Raw genomic sequence first — 14819 nt, 5'->3', positions numbered from 1 at the left:
TTAAGCCTAAAAGCTTCGTAAAGATTCAGTTGCAAACACGACCATAGCGCAGGCTATTTTGCCCACCCCTGTATGACCCAACAAACAGACTTTATTTCTTTAATGTTCGAGGAAATGTTTATTACAAAATGATAATTTGTGTTTAGTAGAGGATTCATCTCAATAATTATTACGTAATCACTAGCGGCCTACGATGGATTACAAATTGATTTACCCCTTCAACGTTGGTCCAATAGTTTCACATCTTTTGTGTTTACTTTTGGTAAGAATCACTTATTGTGTTATTCGCTCCACATGGAAGCATCTTCCGGGACTTGATGATTCAACCGGAACTGTTCCAGGGTTTGCGTCATAAGGTCTAAAACTTCGATTGTTTACCAAACAATATTGTAATTGCTGCACGTCATAGCGCTGGGAGCTAATTCTGGCTGGGGCGCTTGCGTCGAAAACCCTGTTCATGAAAATATTATTGTTTGTTCAACAACCGTGAACCGGCACGATTTGAGGTTTCTTTGCCCCACTTGACGCGAATGAAAGTTAATTTTAGAACGCAGGTCAAATCTATTCGATTTCCAAAGATAGCGACTTCAAGTTCTTTGTTGTCAATGATTAACTTGCAACTTTCTGATATCCATCCAACTTGGCTGTAAAATCATCTTTTATTATGTCACTGTCAGATATCACGTCGTCCAGGTTTGTGCGAGGAAAATAATAAAGACAATTTGGGTTGAGAATTTACTTTTTTTAACCATAAACAAACATAACTGAACAACGCTGCAAGATTTAACAAGTGTGGCTTCTTCAATGTAGTCTGCAGCAAATCAAAATAACGCACTAGGCCTACTATTGAAATGAATATAAAATTTAATGAAAGTATTAAAATATCTCAGCCTACTGTAAGTTATTTTTAAAAAAATCATAAAAAATTTAATTATAAACTATTACACGTAGGCTAACTAAGTTTTATTGAAACAACGAAATTTTGTTTTCGAAGTTGTTGAATATCTCTCTGGTTTCACTCTTTGGTGCACCTGGTGTTAAAAAAATTGATAATCTTTGCAGAAAGTTAGTTTTGGTTGGAGGAAGGGGGAAGCATTTCAAGTGTCCATTAAGCCTGGTTGGAGGGGGGAGGTATCCCAAGCGTCCATCAAACCTGGTTTGCTTCAGTATCAAACCAGCAACACTTGGAGTGTAATTGATTCGCTTCAGCAAAGCCTGACTTTTTGAGCCTGAGGAATTTGCCACAAGCAGATTAGGACCATAGAAAGATTGTTGTTCAAAATATTCAATGAAGAATGTTAAGAATATTTAGCTTCATTGGAGATTGTTCTGCTTCATTGATGTCCAGTCGGTCACGTGACTATACACATACAATTTCAGCCAACAAAAGGTCAACGTCAGCTTGCATGAAGCCTCTCAAAATGTTTTTCTGTCACCTTAGCAGTGGCGAATTCAATGGGGAAAGGTGTTGGCGCCATAGCTGCTGGATCCACCCCTGCTATAAAGTAATACACAGTGAAACTTGCATCAGCTTCTGTTGGTTAGTAAATTCACATAACCACAAACTTCCTCGGTATGTGATAATCTATTGGCAGAGTTGCAATTTAATTTTTGTTGCTATCAACAAGATTCTACCAAACAAAGATTGTCATCAGACAACGATACATTTGTTTCATCAAACTCGTCACCATCATCGGCATCTTGAGATGAGTTCGATTTGTCGGATTCGCTCCTAGCAGATCGTCACAAACTGTAGCTAATGCGGCTTTTCTTATGTTTTTTTGCGGAAAGATATTTAGTTTGTGCTTAGCCTACCCCTCTCTCTCTCCTTAGCCAGGTTGCTTGGAATCAACTAACGGGGTTGAAACAGAAGCCCTCGGTTGAAGAATGGATTAAAGTTTTAATCGCAGATTTATTGGCATCCCAGCTTCCCTTGCGGAAAAAAGCTGATAACCAAATTATTACGATACTGCACTTTTGGTCTGCAGTTTAACGGTCACGCTGACAATCTTGTCTTCGATTGACTGGACTTTACTTCAGTCGCATGGTGGAACAAGTGAGCAACCTGTATGACGTTTCAGTTACGGACATGCCGAAAAATCTCAGTTTGAAATTGTCACGAATGGAAAATGTGCAAATATTTGTGGAATGTTATGAAACGCATTCGCATCAGGCGCTGTTTCGTTTCTGTGCATATTTTTTCCTTTGCGCAGATTCGGCAATGACAGATCTTTCTTATGTCACGTCACAAAGCCACTGAGCAGTCCATGTGCTGACTTTGTGATCAAACAGAAATATTTTATGTTTCTTACTTTTGAGTGAAAACAATTTCAAATGAATTATTTTCTTATTCTGGGAATCAAGAACCTAACTCGACAAAGTCCAACACCCCTGGTCCGATGCTCGGCTTGAGACGATTTTAAAATCAATTTTATTCTGAGAACAAGTTATCGCGGCAACCAGACATTTTGTACGATTCAAAAATATTTTCGATCCAAACTTTCTTGTTACAGATAGAGTAGCAGTCGGCAATAGTCTCGATTTATTAGTTACCAGGCTAAGGTGTATGCAGTACAGTCACTTATTATTTGTACAGTACCGTACAGTAGTACAGTACAGTACCGTCATTTATTAAAAAAATTGTTCCTCATTGATTCAAAGCCTCTACCAAGTACTGCACTGTTTGTGGAACTACAGTATCAAGGTTAAGCCCTCAAGAAGCCTTTTCACTCCAAAGAAGCAGCAATCAAACAATCAACAGAAATTTTTTAACACTACGTCACCAGCAGTGCACCTCTACAATTACGTCACAAACGTTGGATGGGAATTCATCCATTGCCTGGATTTTGTTTTCACTGTCGCTGTTATCGAATGGTTCATTGGAACAAAGTTTCCCCGAAAACAATCGGTAAATAAATCAACTCTGCAGATGTCGCTGTTGGGAGGCGGCGCCACGAACAACTTCATTGTGAGCCGTGTACGTTCTCACAACGACATGAGGGGAAAAGATCGGTGAGCACATCTTCGGTTATTATGACTTATAATCAAACCATCTCAACAAAAACAATTGGTGCATAGCGCTCCGCAACCGACAATAATGGAAAATAATGAAAAGTTTGGTTGCATTTGGAAAATTTTTATCTGATGGATTTAACGTGCTGAACTATTTTCCACAGCAGTGTTTCTATTTCTGGCTTACATTGGATCAGATACTTCAATAATTGTCTGCACATTCATCGTTGTCCTGGACATGTCAATAATGTCTCATTTGGATTCATTTTTCTTTCAGCTTTTTGATAGAACTTTTTTAAATTAGATTTGTGCTGAAGGAGAATGAATACAACTAAGCGGCCCAGTGGGCACTTAGCGGTCCAGTGGGCACTAAGCGGTCCAGTGGGCACTTAATTAGTGCTCCAGTGGGCACTTAGCGGTCCAGTGGCATTTTTTTTATCAAATGTATTTTTCAACGAAAAATGAGGCCACAATTTTCTTGTCATAGCGTCAAGTTTTCCATCCGACCAATACGCGATTCGCTTTTAGAAGCTAACAGGATACTTACAGGTTATCGTGCTAAAAAGAAAAACCTTGGGGGTAACTTCACCAACTACCTTTGTCCCACAGCATCACCGCATGTAAACGTTGATTCAGTCCTAGCTCTTCACTGCCGAACCCAGGATATGAATCGGCAAGGTTTATTACAAATAGTGACTGGGAATCTGAAACATCGGCCGATGGTTGTAAGCTCAATGGCGACCTCTAGTTGGATATTTTCAAGTGAGGTCCAGTTCACACCAAAAGAGTCGCCATTTTGTTTCCGAATGTCTTTCTGGAATTGTGCGTCGGAGAAAAGTGTCAACAGCAGAGTCACAGTTGACAGGTCCTTAGGAAACTTCCTCATGTAGGAGAGAAGTTCTAAGTAAATAACTTTTCTATTTCCTAATTAAAAACCTTGAACCTTTGTGTTCTATTGGTTGCATAGCAGCTGTTACCATGACAACTTTGCTACTTGAGACACAAACGTCCATTTGCAACAGTGATCAACATCGCCAAGTCATGTTGAGCCTAAGCGACATTGATGAAGTAGCCGCTTTCATAGAGATGATTGTGTAAACGTTTGTCCTGCTTTGTTCGTGATCAAAGCTTGGAACAGAAATAACTACTTGTGCAATCACATCAGGCCACACCTGATTGGTCATTAGGACAATCCTGGACTAAGTTGACAGTTGGTAGCTTTGCCCACTCAGCAGGAGAGCTTCTTGGGCGAGTTGGATATTTGTTCAATGGATTCTAATTATTCGTTTATTACTTGCCATGGTTGATTTCATTGTGATAAGGTTTCTAAGATTGAGATGTTTGTAGTCCCTATAGGCTACGTGTATTTTTTCTCGTTCTTTCTTATGTAGCCTAACTTCATATAGATGTGTAACATGTTTGCATGTCTAAAGCAAATAAATTAATCTTAAAAGAAAATTCACCAAAATGTTCTTTGCAACTTTACTGTAAAATCTCCTTGACAATTCACGGGTGCCATGCTCGAAGCTTTAATTAAAATGAAAGTTTTTCACATGTTTACGTTGTTTGTGTTAATATTGTTACATCACAATGTTTGTTCATGAGAGGATTTCTTCATGGGTTTTTACCTGTATTGTGCGGAATAATCGATGTTCCAAGAAGTGCTACCGTCTTGTGCAGTATGTGCCCTGATGGAGGAAGTGTCATCTAAACACATCAATTGATTCGCGATGTAGGATTGATTGAATCTTTATCCTCGGACTGGGAAAGCTTCTTGCAGAGCTTAATCCTGGCAGTTTCCGCATACTTGTAGAGGCTTTCAATCACTGACTCAGGCTCGGTCACCGAGATTGACAGAGTGAAGTTTCCGATTGTTGAAGTCTTGTTGCCGGGGAACTACCGGTATTCCATCCATTGGATGCTGCTGAATGGAGAGCAGTCCTTAACGAGCGTTGCTCAAGCGCACACCCCGAGAGTCAAACCAGCGCCGCTTGATCATGAAGCTTCTTCATTCCAGAAGTCACGCGCTAACCAACTGAGCTATCGGGGCGAACGGAAGCTCAGGTCTAAGAAAAGAGGACATGAACAACCTTGTACTGTGCTCAAGTAGCCTACTTTTAAAGTGCAAGTACAACTCCTTTCTATAATATGAGCTAATCGCATGAGGTACCGTATTCGTATTCTCTTCATAAAGCATCAACACTAGTGACAAAGCAACATGGTCGAGCAGCAAAGTAACTGCCCATGTTTATGCACCCATACAGTCTATAGGTCAATTACATTAATCTACAGTTTTTGTTTGTGTGTTAATATATAGACAGATAAAACCAATAATTTTATGTTCACTCTAATTGTATGATGTTAAATGCCGTGTGGTTGCTTGGTTTTATCTGTCTATGGTTAAAGAAAGTCACCTCTCTACCAAAATTGTTAATATATAAGTGATGTTTTCGTTTTCACTTCACCCTAGTGTTATCTAGTTAGTTATCTATGTGGTCCTCAAACTGGCCACCTGTTGTGATGCATTGACCGCCCCTCTGACATGCGGAAAGAAAGCTTCCTGACTTGGAAGTAACTTTCCACATGCCACGTCTCCTCACGACACCGGTCACGCGCCATATAAGCGGCGGACGCGATGGAAATCTTCATTCGCGGTTTTGAAGTTCCCGATCACATTGAATCTGAACAATCCACGAATCGTTGTGAAGTTTTTGAGGAAATACAAATTTCTGATTGGCAAAGTAAGTTTCTATAAAACTTAAGTTGTTATGTTTTGTAAAGCAGATGATAATTTTCATTCAAATAGTTAGACTTTAATTTTGTCTGATTTATTTGCTAATGTTGACAAAAGTAATATAATTTTTCAACAACTTACCATAAAAATTATTGCTCAGGTCTAAGGAAAGAGAAATGTGAGGAAATCATCGATAAAATACTTTACAGTGAGTTTTTAATTGAATAACTTTTGTAGATGCTTCCATCTTCTGCTTCATCCGCCACGCTTTTCAGGAGCGATTCTGGAATTGATTGTTTAAGTGACGATGGCGTCACAATAAGAACAACAAAAAATTGGAACAACCAGGAATCTTCCTTGTCAATACAATCAGACCCCTGCGATTGTGACAATGCAGTCGAAACCGAGCCCTTCAAAACATGGAAGGAGCGATTATGCCCGCCGAGAGGCTGGCCTGCGAAATGGATCACTTGGTGTAAGTGCGGCAAGATTATTATTTTATAAAACCATAAAATGCATTTTTATTGTGAAGGCAAAAGAAACGGTTTTAATGATAAACAGCACGAGAAAATTATTGATTAGGAAAGTTGTTGATTTGTGGCAGCATAAAGCTGAGCTGATAGTGAATTAGCCTACTGTAGAGTGATATTTGAAATTATTTAGTTTCAAAGTTTACGTCATACAACAAAGCATCCATTTCATCAATCCAATATTTTAGATTATAAAACGTTTTGAAATCTAAAATATTGGATTGATAAAATGGATGCTTTGTTGCATGACACAAACTTTTCGAATACGCGCGACTTGTTAAGACTATGATGCCAAGCTACAAGTTATATAGGAGCTTACCAATAGACAAAAACAAAATGTTGGTCGGATGAGCCACAACCTTGCTTGATTGAATTGTTTGCAGTGATTGTTCTTGGTGTGATATTTGGGGCGATATGGTCGATTGTTCCAGACCAGATGAGGCTCAGCGACAGTTTGTTCGGTTTAGTTGTCACCATCCTGCTTAGTTTGGCTGCAGAACAACTCGTGGTCAAGATACCTACTCCAAAGGGGTGTCCCCCACTGCCCCCACTTCTAGGTGAGTTTGTTGCAGTTTAGTTTGACGTTGAAACAACGTCATAGTACAAATAGAGAGGAAGCGCAGATTATTGAAGGTGAATTTATTGCCAATGATAATCTGAGAAGTTTAGTAACTTAGATGAAAATATTTCAGTTAATCGAAACATAATTCAACCGATGTAGCAGAAAAGATGCGGTAAAGTTCTGCCAGTTGGATTGATTTGCATCTAATCTTGCTTCAGTTCCGTTTGTTAGTTGGAACATTTTAATCAGTGGTCGCTTTGATGAAGACAATTCTAAGGAATTTTACGTTAAATAGAAGAGACTTTGATGAAAGCAGTTCACAAATTTGGTTAAAATTCCAATTTAAGTAACGTAGTAAACACTCGTTCAATTTTGTTGATGACGTTTCAGCTTCTCTTCTCATGGGATTGGCGTTGAGAAACATCCCAGTGATCAACATCGCCTCCAACATCAATGAGGAGACCAGCAGCATCCTCCGCGAGATGGCGCTAACTGTCATCCTAACGAGAGCCGGTCTCGAAATTGAGCCAGAAGTGAGTGGATGACGTACGGATGACGTACGGATGACGTCTTATTGACGTCATGTCGCTTTTATAAAGTGTGATATTTGACTTCATCTTTGCTTGACGTGATGACGAGAATGATGAAATGTGTACAACTCCAAAAGCCTTTGATTTCGTGAACTAAATCACCGAATGTGGCAGCTGTACATTGAAAGCCACACATCGGTCACCCCTCAACAACTTCAGCAGCAGAAAAACAATTCTAGTCAATTACGTCCTTTCGTAAGCAACCCACAAATGTTGTATGGCGATGCTTCAATTGAAGTTCTTCGCCGAATGTTGCTTCGTGTGTGACATCATCGGTCTCCACTCCAATTGGCCTTTGCTCTGCTGCAGCTTTCCAAACACGCGGCGTTGCATCTTTGGTTGATTGTTTTTGTCGAAGCAAACTTTCCGACTTCGAACAAATTGAGAAGCGATGATCGATATAGCCGAATTTGTTCATGAACCTTTACGACATTAGCGATTATCCCGAGAGGGAAATGAGATCGTGACGAAACAAAGCCAGCGCGGTGTTCATGAATTGTTAACGTTCTTTTAGTTTGGTTTCAAGTTTTTATATTTTCACAAAACTTGACTCTCAATTAATTGCTACGACCGTGCTGTGATCAATGGTGAACCTAGAATGTACAACGGGAGATTCTTTGTACATTGATCATGATATGCTGTCACAATACAACAATGATGTACTATATTGCTTGATGTACATCTTGATGAGGATGTGCATTATAGACGGAGTCGCGCATTTAAGTAAATTTCTCGTCAGATTTACTATATTAAAATGTTTTTCTTTTCATTTGAACGATTATTGATGAAATTATGAAAGTATCACAACACAAAGCTTCAAATGTACCAACGAGGAGAAATTGTTTTTAAACGAATGCAATGAAACAATTTTCATAATTTTTGGTATCGGTAGATCAAGAGATAACTTTGATTGTAACAAGGGCAAGTCGTTCTCTAAAGTATGACCACACCGGCCCAACAATGGCCAATATTTCTTGCATGAACTTCAGTTTTTGCTTCTGGTTATTGGATGTATTGATACAACAAGAAATGCAAAGGCTATTGTAACTGACTGCACTGCTATGACGCAACAATGCATTGCAGGCGATGAAAAAGGTGAAGTGGGCAGTTGTGCGGCTGGCCTTTCTTCCTTGTATAACGGAGACCATTCTGATTGGAATACTGGGCCATTACATCATGAGATTCCCATTTGAGTGGAGCTTTATGACAGGGTGAGTGGTTGCACCCCATAGCATGGGGGTTCCCAACTTGAGTAAATATGATTTCTTTAGTCGTTGAGGCGAATTTATTAACAAATAGAATGCAGGTTGAATGCTCAATATTTTGATTCTAAAATGCTGAGAAGAATTATTTATTTACACTTCCAAATAAACAAGGCCCGAAAGCTTGACAACTTCTGCCATGTTGTACTTGTAGACTTCAGTTTATGTCTAAGAGTTGACGCAAGTTGTGAAGTTGCGACTAGAGGTAGTTCCCATGACAACGTTATCTTTCAATTTTATCTTTCAGGTTCATGATCGCGGCCGTGTCTCCTGCCGTTGTCATTCCATCTTTAATTATTCTCCAGGATTTAGGTTTTGGAGTCGCCAAAGGCGTTCCATCGCTCGTCATGGCGGCGTCTGGAATCGATGACGTACTCGCTATAGGTGAGTTGACGCTTTCAAATGTCATGGGACAGAATTTCTGCAAAATGTCATTAACATTTCAACATTGACAGAGCGCGCTCTTTGTGGTGAGAACAGCGCCACATAAAAGCAGCGAGTGTCTGCTGGGAAGAACAAACGTCATATAAACTAGCAAACATTAAAAATAGATTTGTAAACAATTTGACGGGGAGGTTGTTAAATCTCTGTTGACGACTTCACATGACACACTTCTTCCAATAACATCACTAGGGAACTGTGTTCCGAAAGCTAGTGCAAACCGCTACTACCACAGCAAACTCGCAGCATCAGGATAAACAGGTTGTTTGCATCTAGGCCTATAGTGTGAATTTAACAACGGTCGTGCTGCTAAAAGCGAAACTCAATCTATTGCTTAGTAATCATAATCGTGATCTTTAACTCATTAATTAATTTTGATTTCATCATCAAAGATTTCCTTATTTTCCTCTAGCGGGTTTCACTGTTCTGCTCGGCATCGCGATCCCGGCTGGGCTAGAAGACGACATAATGAGCATTCAGTCAGGAAGCCCCCCTCAAGATAATTTGGCAACAAACAGTGTCGCGGTTTCCAACTGGACAGGAATGAACGCTAACGACACCGGCTCTGGAATGTTGTGGGTGACGTCATTCCCCAACTCTACAAGCATTCCACGCGTGAGTCCAGGTGGGAAGCTTCTTCATGTTTACATCACAATCAAGAGATGATGACGTTTCAATAAGTGAGGTGGCACGCTGCAATCTTTGTCGAGTGATATCGAAGAAGATTTCGAAAACACTTTGATATCATTTGTTTAGTGGGAAGCAACTTGTTGAAGTTTTGTTTTCTTAGTCGTTTGAGCCATTATAGAATAGGGGTCTATCATTTCACCATCCAAGATGTTTTCTGGACCACACCGAGAGCATTCATTGCTAGGTCTCAGCATCCTCGAGATCTTACATTCTATTTCGCGGGAGGACAATCAAATGATTGATGACATGACACTTCTTTCCCACCACATTCTTGAATAGGGGGCTTCTAATTCATTACCTCATAAACAAGCACTACACCCTTATGAATTCCATATTGTGACGTGAGCACTGATTATGACCTGACAGGTTCGACCGACATCGGTAGGGAAATCGGTGGCGCGGTCATTCAAGTCATCATTGGGATAGCGTCAGGACTCGCGCTTGGCTTTTTCATCTCGTACATTCCATCCAGTACGATGAGATACAAGGTAAGAATGAGCATTGTGTGGTCATATTGTGAACAAAGATCCCTATTTTATTTATTAATTATTATCTTAGCGAGAGGCAGTGGAGGGGACAAACTTTTTTCTCAACAAAGGAAAGTTAAAAGTCGGCCACTCCTGTCCTTGTAAATTTTGTGGAAACGAAACAAAGCAACCGCGAGAAGATATGAATATCACGTTTCCCCCTATCTTGTACGTGCGCCCCCAACACCACTCGTTTGTTGTAGTGCTTGAAACAGAAAAACTAGAGCGATTGCTGCACCTGTTTACATGAAACCACTAAAACCGAGTGTCAGTTTGTTATCACGCGCTTCTTAATCTATTTGCTTATGACGTCGCATTCCGCGTTGCTTGTTAATGACGTCATCGCATTCCTTCCCAGGACTTCTGCCGCGGGGTGCTTTTGCTCTCGATTGGAATTCTTTTCGTGTTTGGATCAGCAGTGTGGGGAATCCCAGGATCCGGCGCCCTTTGTGCCCTCATAATGTCGTTCACTGCATCTCTCCACTGGAAGGATGGGAAGGTGAGCGCAACTTTGTGGATAATTTCGCGACAACGATCGTTCGGCGCGATAATGAAGCCGTGATGACAAGTGCGAGAAACCGCGAGATTTCCGTCGAGAGAAAGTCAGCCGGTTCGCTGACAAACAACGTCAAAGCTTGATGTTTAACGAATTTGTTTATCAAATGGACAAACATTTCCGCACGACATCTTGATGCTGTGCATTGTTGTCAAGACGATATTGGGACACTTATAGTGGTGTCGCTTGTTGTTCCGCAGAAGCCCCTAGCCGATGCCTGGCATTACATGTGGGTCGTGTTTCAACCCATTCTCTTTGGTCTCACTGGAGCTCTTGTTGACGTCACATTGATGGACGGTAAGTATTGTGACGTCATTGATGATTCTAATCAGTTCCATGTCCGTGATCCAATAATAATGTTACTGAAACTTGGTGATAAATCTGATTAATGTTGCTACCAAACACTGTTATTTAATGTTATTTGAACGTCAGATATGCTAAAGTGGGTTTTTCAGTTGTACATTCTCTGTCATTCTTATAGGCTAATTGATGGAACGACTGGTTTGGGTGAATAGAAGAATTATCCATTCATCTGTTTTGTCACAATGGCCATTGAATGTTTGCTAACGGCTGTAGTGATGCTTGCTTTTATGCAATTACAAGCCGAATGCATTGTTTTGAAACGTCCTTTAGAAACGCACAGTCTGGCCCAGGGTTGCCACATTTATTTATGTTGAATGAGTGACGACGAAATAGCTGGTTGCCATGGCAATTGTTCCTAACTATGACCCAAAATAAGTTGTGCACGGACGGCCACAATGGCTGCTTTTCCATAGTTATGTGATAATGTGTGGCGACCAACAGGTCGGTACCAGAGGAGTGAGTTGGTGTAAAGAAACGACACGAAAGTACCAAGAGAATTTGATAAAATTCTCCAAAGACAAAATGATCAACCATAAGATCACCCCGATACGTCACAGTTGGTGTTTGATGAGTTTAGTTATCTATGAAAGACAGCCACCGCTAGATGGCAAGCGAAGCGGTAATAAATTAGGATCTAAAAATTTATCTTAAAATGTAAATCTGTGAAACAAAATCTGTTGGTCTCTGTCTACTTGAAGGTTCGATGATTTCAGGTGAAACGGTGGGACTTGGTCTGGCTGTGCTGTGCGTCGCTCTGATTGGTCGACTGATAACAAGCACGTCAGTGACCTTTAACCTCAACTTGAACCTGAAAGAAAGGCTCTTTATCTCTACCGCGTGGATACCCAAAGGCACAGTTCAGGTGCAAAGTTTTAAGCAGGGATATGGCTATACGTTAAATTATTCCTTGAGTAAAAGGAATTTCACAACTTGAAAAGTAGCATACTTACATTAAACCAACTTTCAATAAAAACGTTACTTGGAATTATGAAATCATGAAAATGTTATCTTGCAATAACTTTCCAAGCAAAACGAGAGAAGAATCAAAGAAAGCTTCATTTGGTTCACGACACGACACGACACATTCAGCCGAGTTGTTCGAACAAATAGTTGTAAAAGTTCCGGAGAAACGTCACTGGTCACGTGGTCGTAACCATGTGACACTGTCGAGTTCCTGGTCTTTCTCATAGAATCTTTTTTAACAAAGAGGCTAATTGTCTTTTATAGCGATGCAGTCCTATCGAATTGCATCGCTAAATCGAAGAACATTCACATTTGTGTGTCAGACAAAAACAATTTGCCACCGCAATTCTTGGTGGTAAAATGAAATGTCGAAATGCCAGTCGCACCAACAATTAGGGATTCAGCACCTGACAAGCAACTTTTCTCAACATTGGCTTGTTTACTTTACAGGCTGCTCTTGGTTCGGCCGCTCTGGAAGCCGCCCATCGATTGAAGAGGCCAGAACAAGAAATTCGCTGGGGGGAGCAGGTAAGCCGTTGCTTGTAAGTCCAAAATACTGGAATTCTTCGTCCTGTTGGATGTGAAACAATAAGGATCTTGATGAATTGTCGCTCTTCACGCAAGAACAATGAAACTCGCACAAGATCAGTTGACGCTCGAAAGCAGTGACGTAGCTAGAAAGAAAAAATTAGGAGGCAAAAGCTGTCGGGGAGGCAAATATTTTAGTGTTTTAAATAAAGAGTTTGTTTAAAGTTATAGCTTCTGAATGCAGCCAAAATTTAATGAAAGGTCATTCAACATGTAATACAATGTCATTAAAACGTTGTAATATCATGCAAAACATTTTTTTAGAGCGTAAGATTAAATTTTAAAAGGGGCGACTGCTTCCCTCATCCCTCCACCTGCATACGGCCCTGTTTGAAATTGTTTTTTGCTCACACTAGTGACGCAAGTAACCAGTGAAAGAAAGACAACTTTTATTTTGAGAAGATGAATGTTTTGAATAGCTGATGAAAGAATAACAAGAAAGGTTGGGCTAGTGTAGCTTTCTGGAAAAACTTGCCATTCGTAACTACGTGTCTGGTGCATTCCCTTGTTTTTGGATTTGTTTGTTGAAACTCAAAGTTACATTTTCAGTTCCGTTGATGTGACTAAGCCAAGAATTGAAAAGGCCAAAATAACAGATTCTAATGGAAAGCATCAACAAAACAATCTTTTAATCTTTTTAATGATTTTTCAGATTCTTATTCTTTCCGTGTTGATCACCCTAATTACTGCGCCTATTGGAGGCTTTGGGATCACTTTGGCTGGCCCACGCCTGCTCGCAGTTAGTTCCGGGAAAGGCTCAAACCCAAAAGACAATGAGGCGTACTTGGAAAGTGAGGCTGAAGGCAGCGACCATTGCAGTCCCAGTTTCCATAGCATCAGTCGGCGGGGATCTGGGGCTGGAGGGGCTCATCCAACCGGGTTAGAACTGGTCATGAAGGAACCCAGTCTGGAAGAAATAGAAGAGGAAGCGAAAGATTCCGCGATCTCATGATCCAAACTTGTCAACTTCCAAAGTGGAGCATTCCATCAACTTTTTTGGGAATCTATGCAACTCCAGACGCGGGAGTTTCGGATTGTTTATTTATGATTCCTGCGTTTTTCATGGTTTCCCTAAAACTTCACGCGGTCAACTTATACATAATATAATTAGTTTGATGTTTATTTCAAGCAAGCAATGTTTGAGTAAACGCAAATGAAAAGCGGGTGCGATCATTCCTGTGGACTGATGTAGTTTCTTCGGTGCTGTGTTGTGTTGATCACTAAAAACTTCAAAAGAACTGAATCAAGCTGTGACAAAAATATTTAAAGAATTTTAATTTCGTAAACCCATATAGATCGTTGTCGGTTTGATGATATATTTATACGTTTCGTTACTCGTATTTATGACGTAACACCTATCATGTCTTTCTCGTTTTGTAATGTGATCTAAGTTGTTATTTCAATTATCATTCTCACAAATGGGATCCTCCACTTCTGCGGTGGATGATTTCAGTTGTTGACCCTTGATCACGTGAGCGTTGATTACATTATAAGAATGGAGAAAATAACCCGCCAAAATTGACGCTGTCACTGTTTTGTAATAATGTACAGTCAACTCCGCTTAATTCGGACACTTTGGTTCCGCTCAGTTTTGGCCGAATTAAGCGGAGAAACGGCTTTGTCCGAATTAAGCGGAAAATCAATTGTTCGTATCATGGTATGCGTAAAGGCAGACAACACATTAAAAATACTGTACTGTTGCGTAATAAATGAATTGCAGCTGCGCTGTACTGGAGTAATTGGCACTGATCGTATAAAACGCACAAGAATTATACCTTCAGGTTAGTTGTACTGTACAGTATTTCGATACCAAGCGATTCAACAAATATATTACTGTGTAACACACACGTATAGGGTTGAAATAGTACAGTAATTCTTCAAATACTGTGTTCTGTGTCCGAATTAAGCGGAGAATTGTCCGAATTAACAAGAGTTTTTTTATGTGCAATTTTCACTTTTGTTCCGTTCCCGAGCATTTTGGCCTAATAAAAACGGTTGTCC

At 40.2% G+C, this 14819-nt stretch overlaps 1 protein-coding gene across 1 annotated transcript; it reads left to right on the top strand.

Annotated features, from left to right (window-relative positions):
• Positions 1-5672: 5672 nt before the first annotated feature.
• LOC145774449 (sodium/hydrogen exchanger 9B2-like) lies at positions 5673-14819 on the top strand. Its single transcript, XM_082585706.1, has 14 exons — positions 5673-5753; positions 5984-6221; positions 6660-6833; positions 7229-7371; positions 8512-8639; positions 8938-9074; positions 9544-9701; positions 9734-9746; positions 10188-10309; positions 10707-10847; positions 11105-11201; positions 11981-12129; positions 12681-12758; positions 13471-14819. The coding sequence occupies exons 2-14, from the start codon at positions 5984-5986 to the stop codon at positions 13768-13770; spliced, it is 1878 nt and encodes a 625-aa protein (XP_082441832.1). The 5' UTR covers positions 5673-5753; the 3' UTR covers positions 13771-14819.

Source organism: Aplidium turbinatum, chromosome 1, assembly GCF_918807975.1.
Source record: "Aplidium turbinatum chromosome 1, kaAplTurb1.1, whole genome shotgun sequence".
Lineage (NCBI taxonomy): Eukaryota > Metazoa > Chordata > Ascidiacea > Aplousobranchia > Polyclinidae > Aplidium > Aplidium turbinatum.
This window is presented reverse-complemented; position numbering and strand designations above follow the sequence as displayed.

What these genes read in the sequence shown, in the direction of transcription:
- LOC145774449 (XM_082585706.1), top strand. Translation starts at nt 5,984, where the DNA reads ATGCTTCCATCTTCTGCTTCATCCGCCACGCTTTTCAGGAGCGATTCT. An exon ending in TACCCAAAGGCACAGTTCAG is followed by an intron (nt 12,130 to 12,680) that starts GTGCAAAGTTTT and finishes TTTACTTTACAG; the next exon opens with GCTGCTCTTGGTTCGGCCGC. An exon ending in AAATTCGCTGGGGGGAGCAG is followed by an intron (nt 12,759 to 13,470) that starts GTAAGCCGTTGC and finishes ATGATTTTTCAG; the next exon opens with ATTCTTATTCTTTCCGTGTT.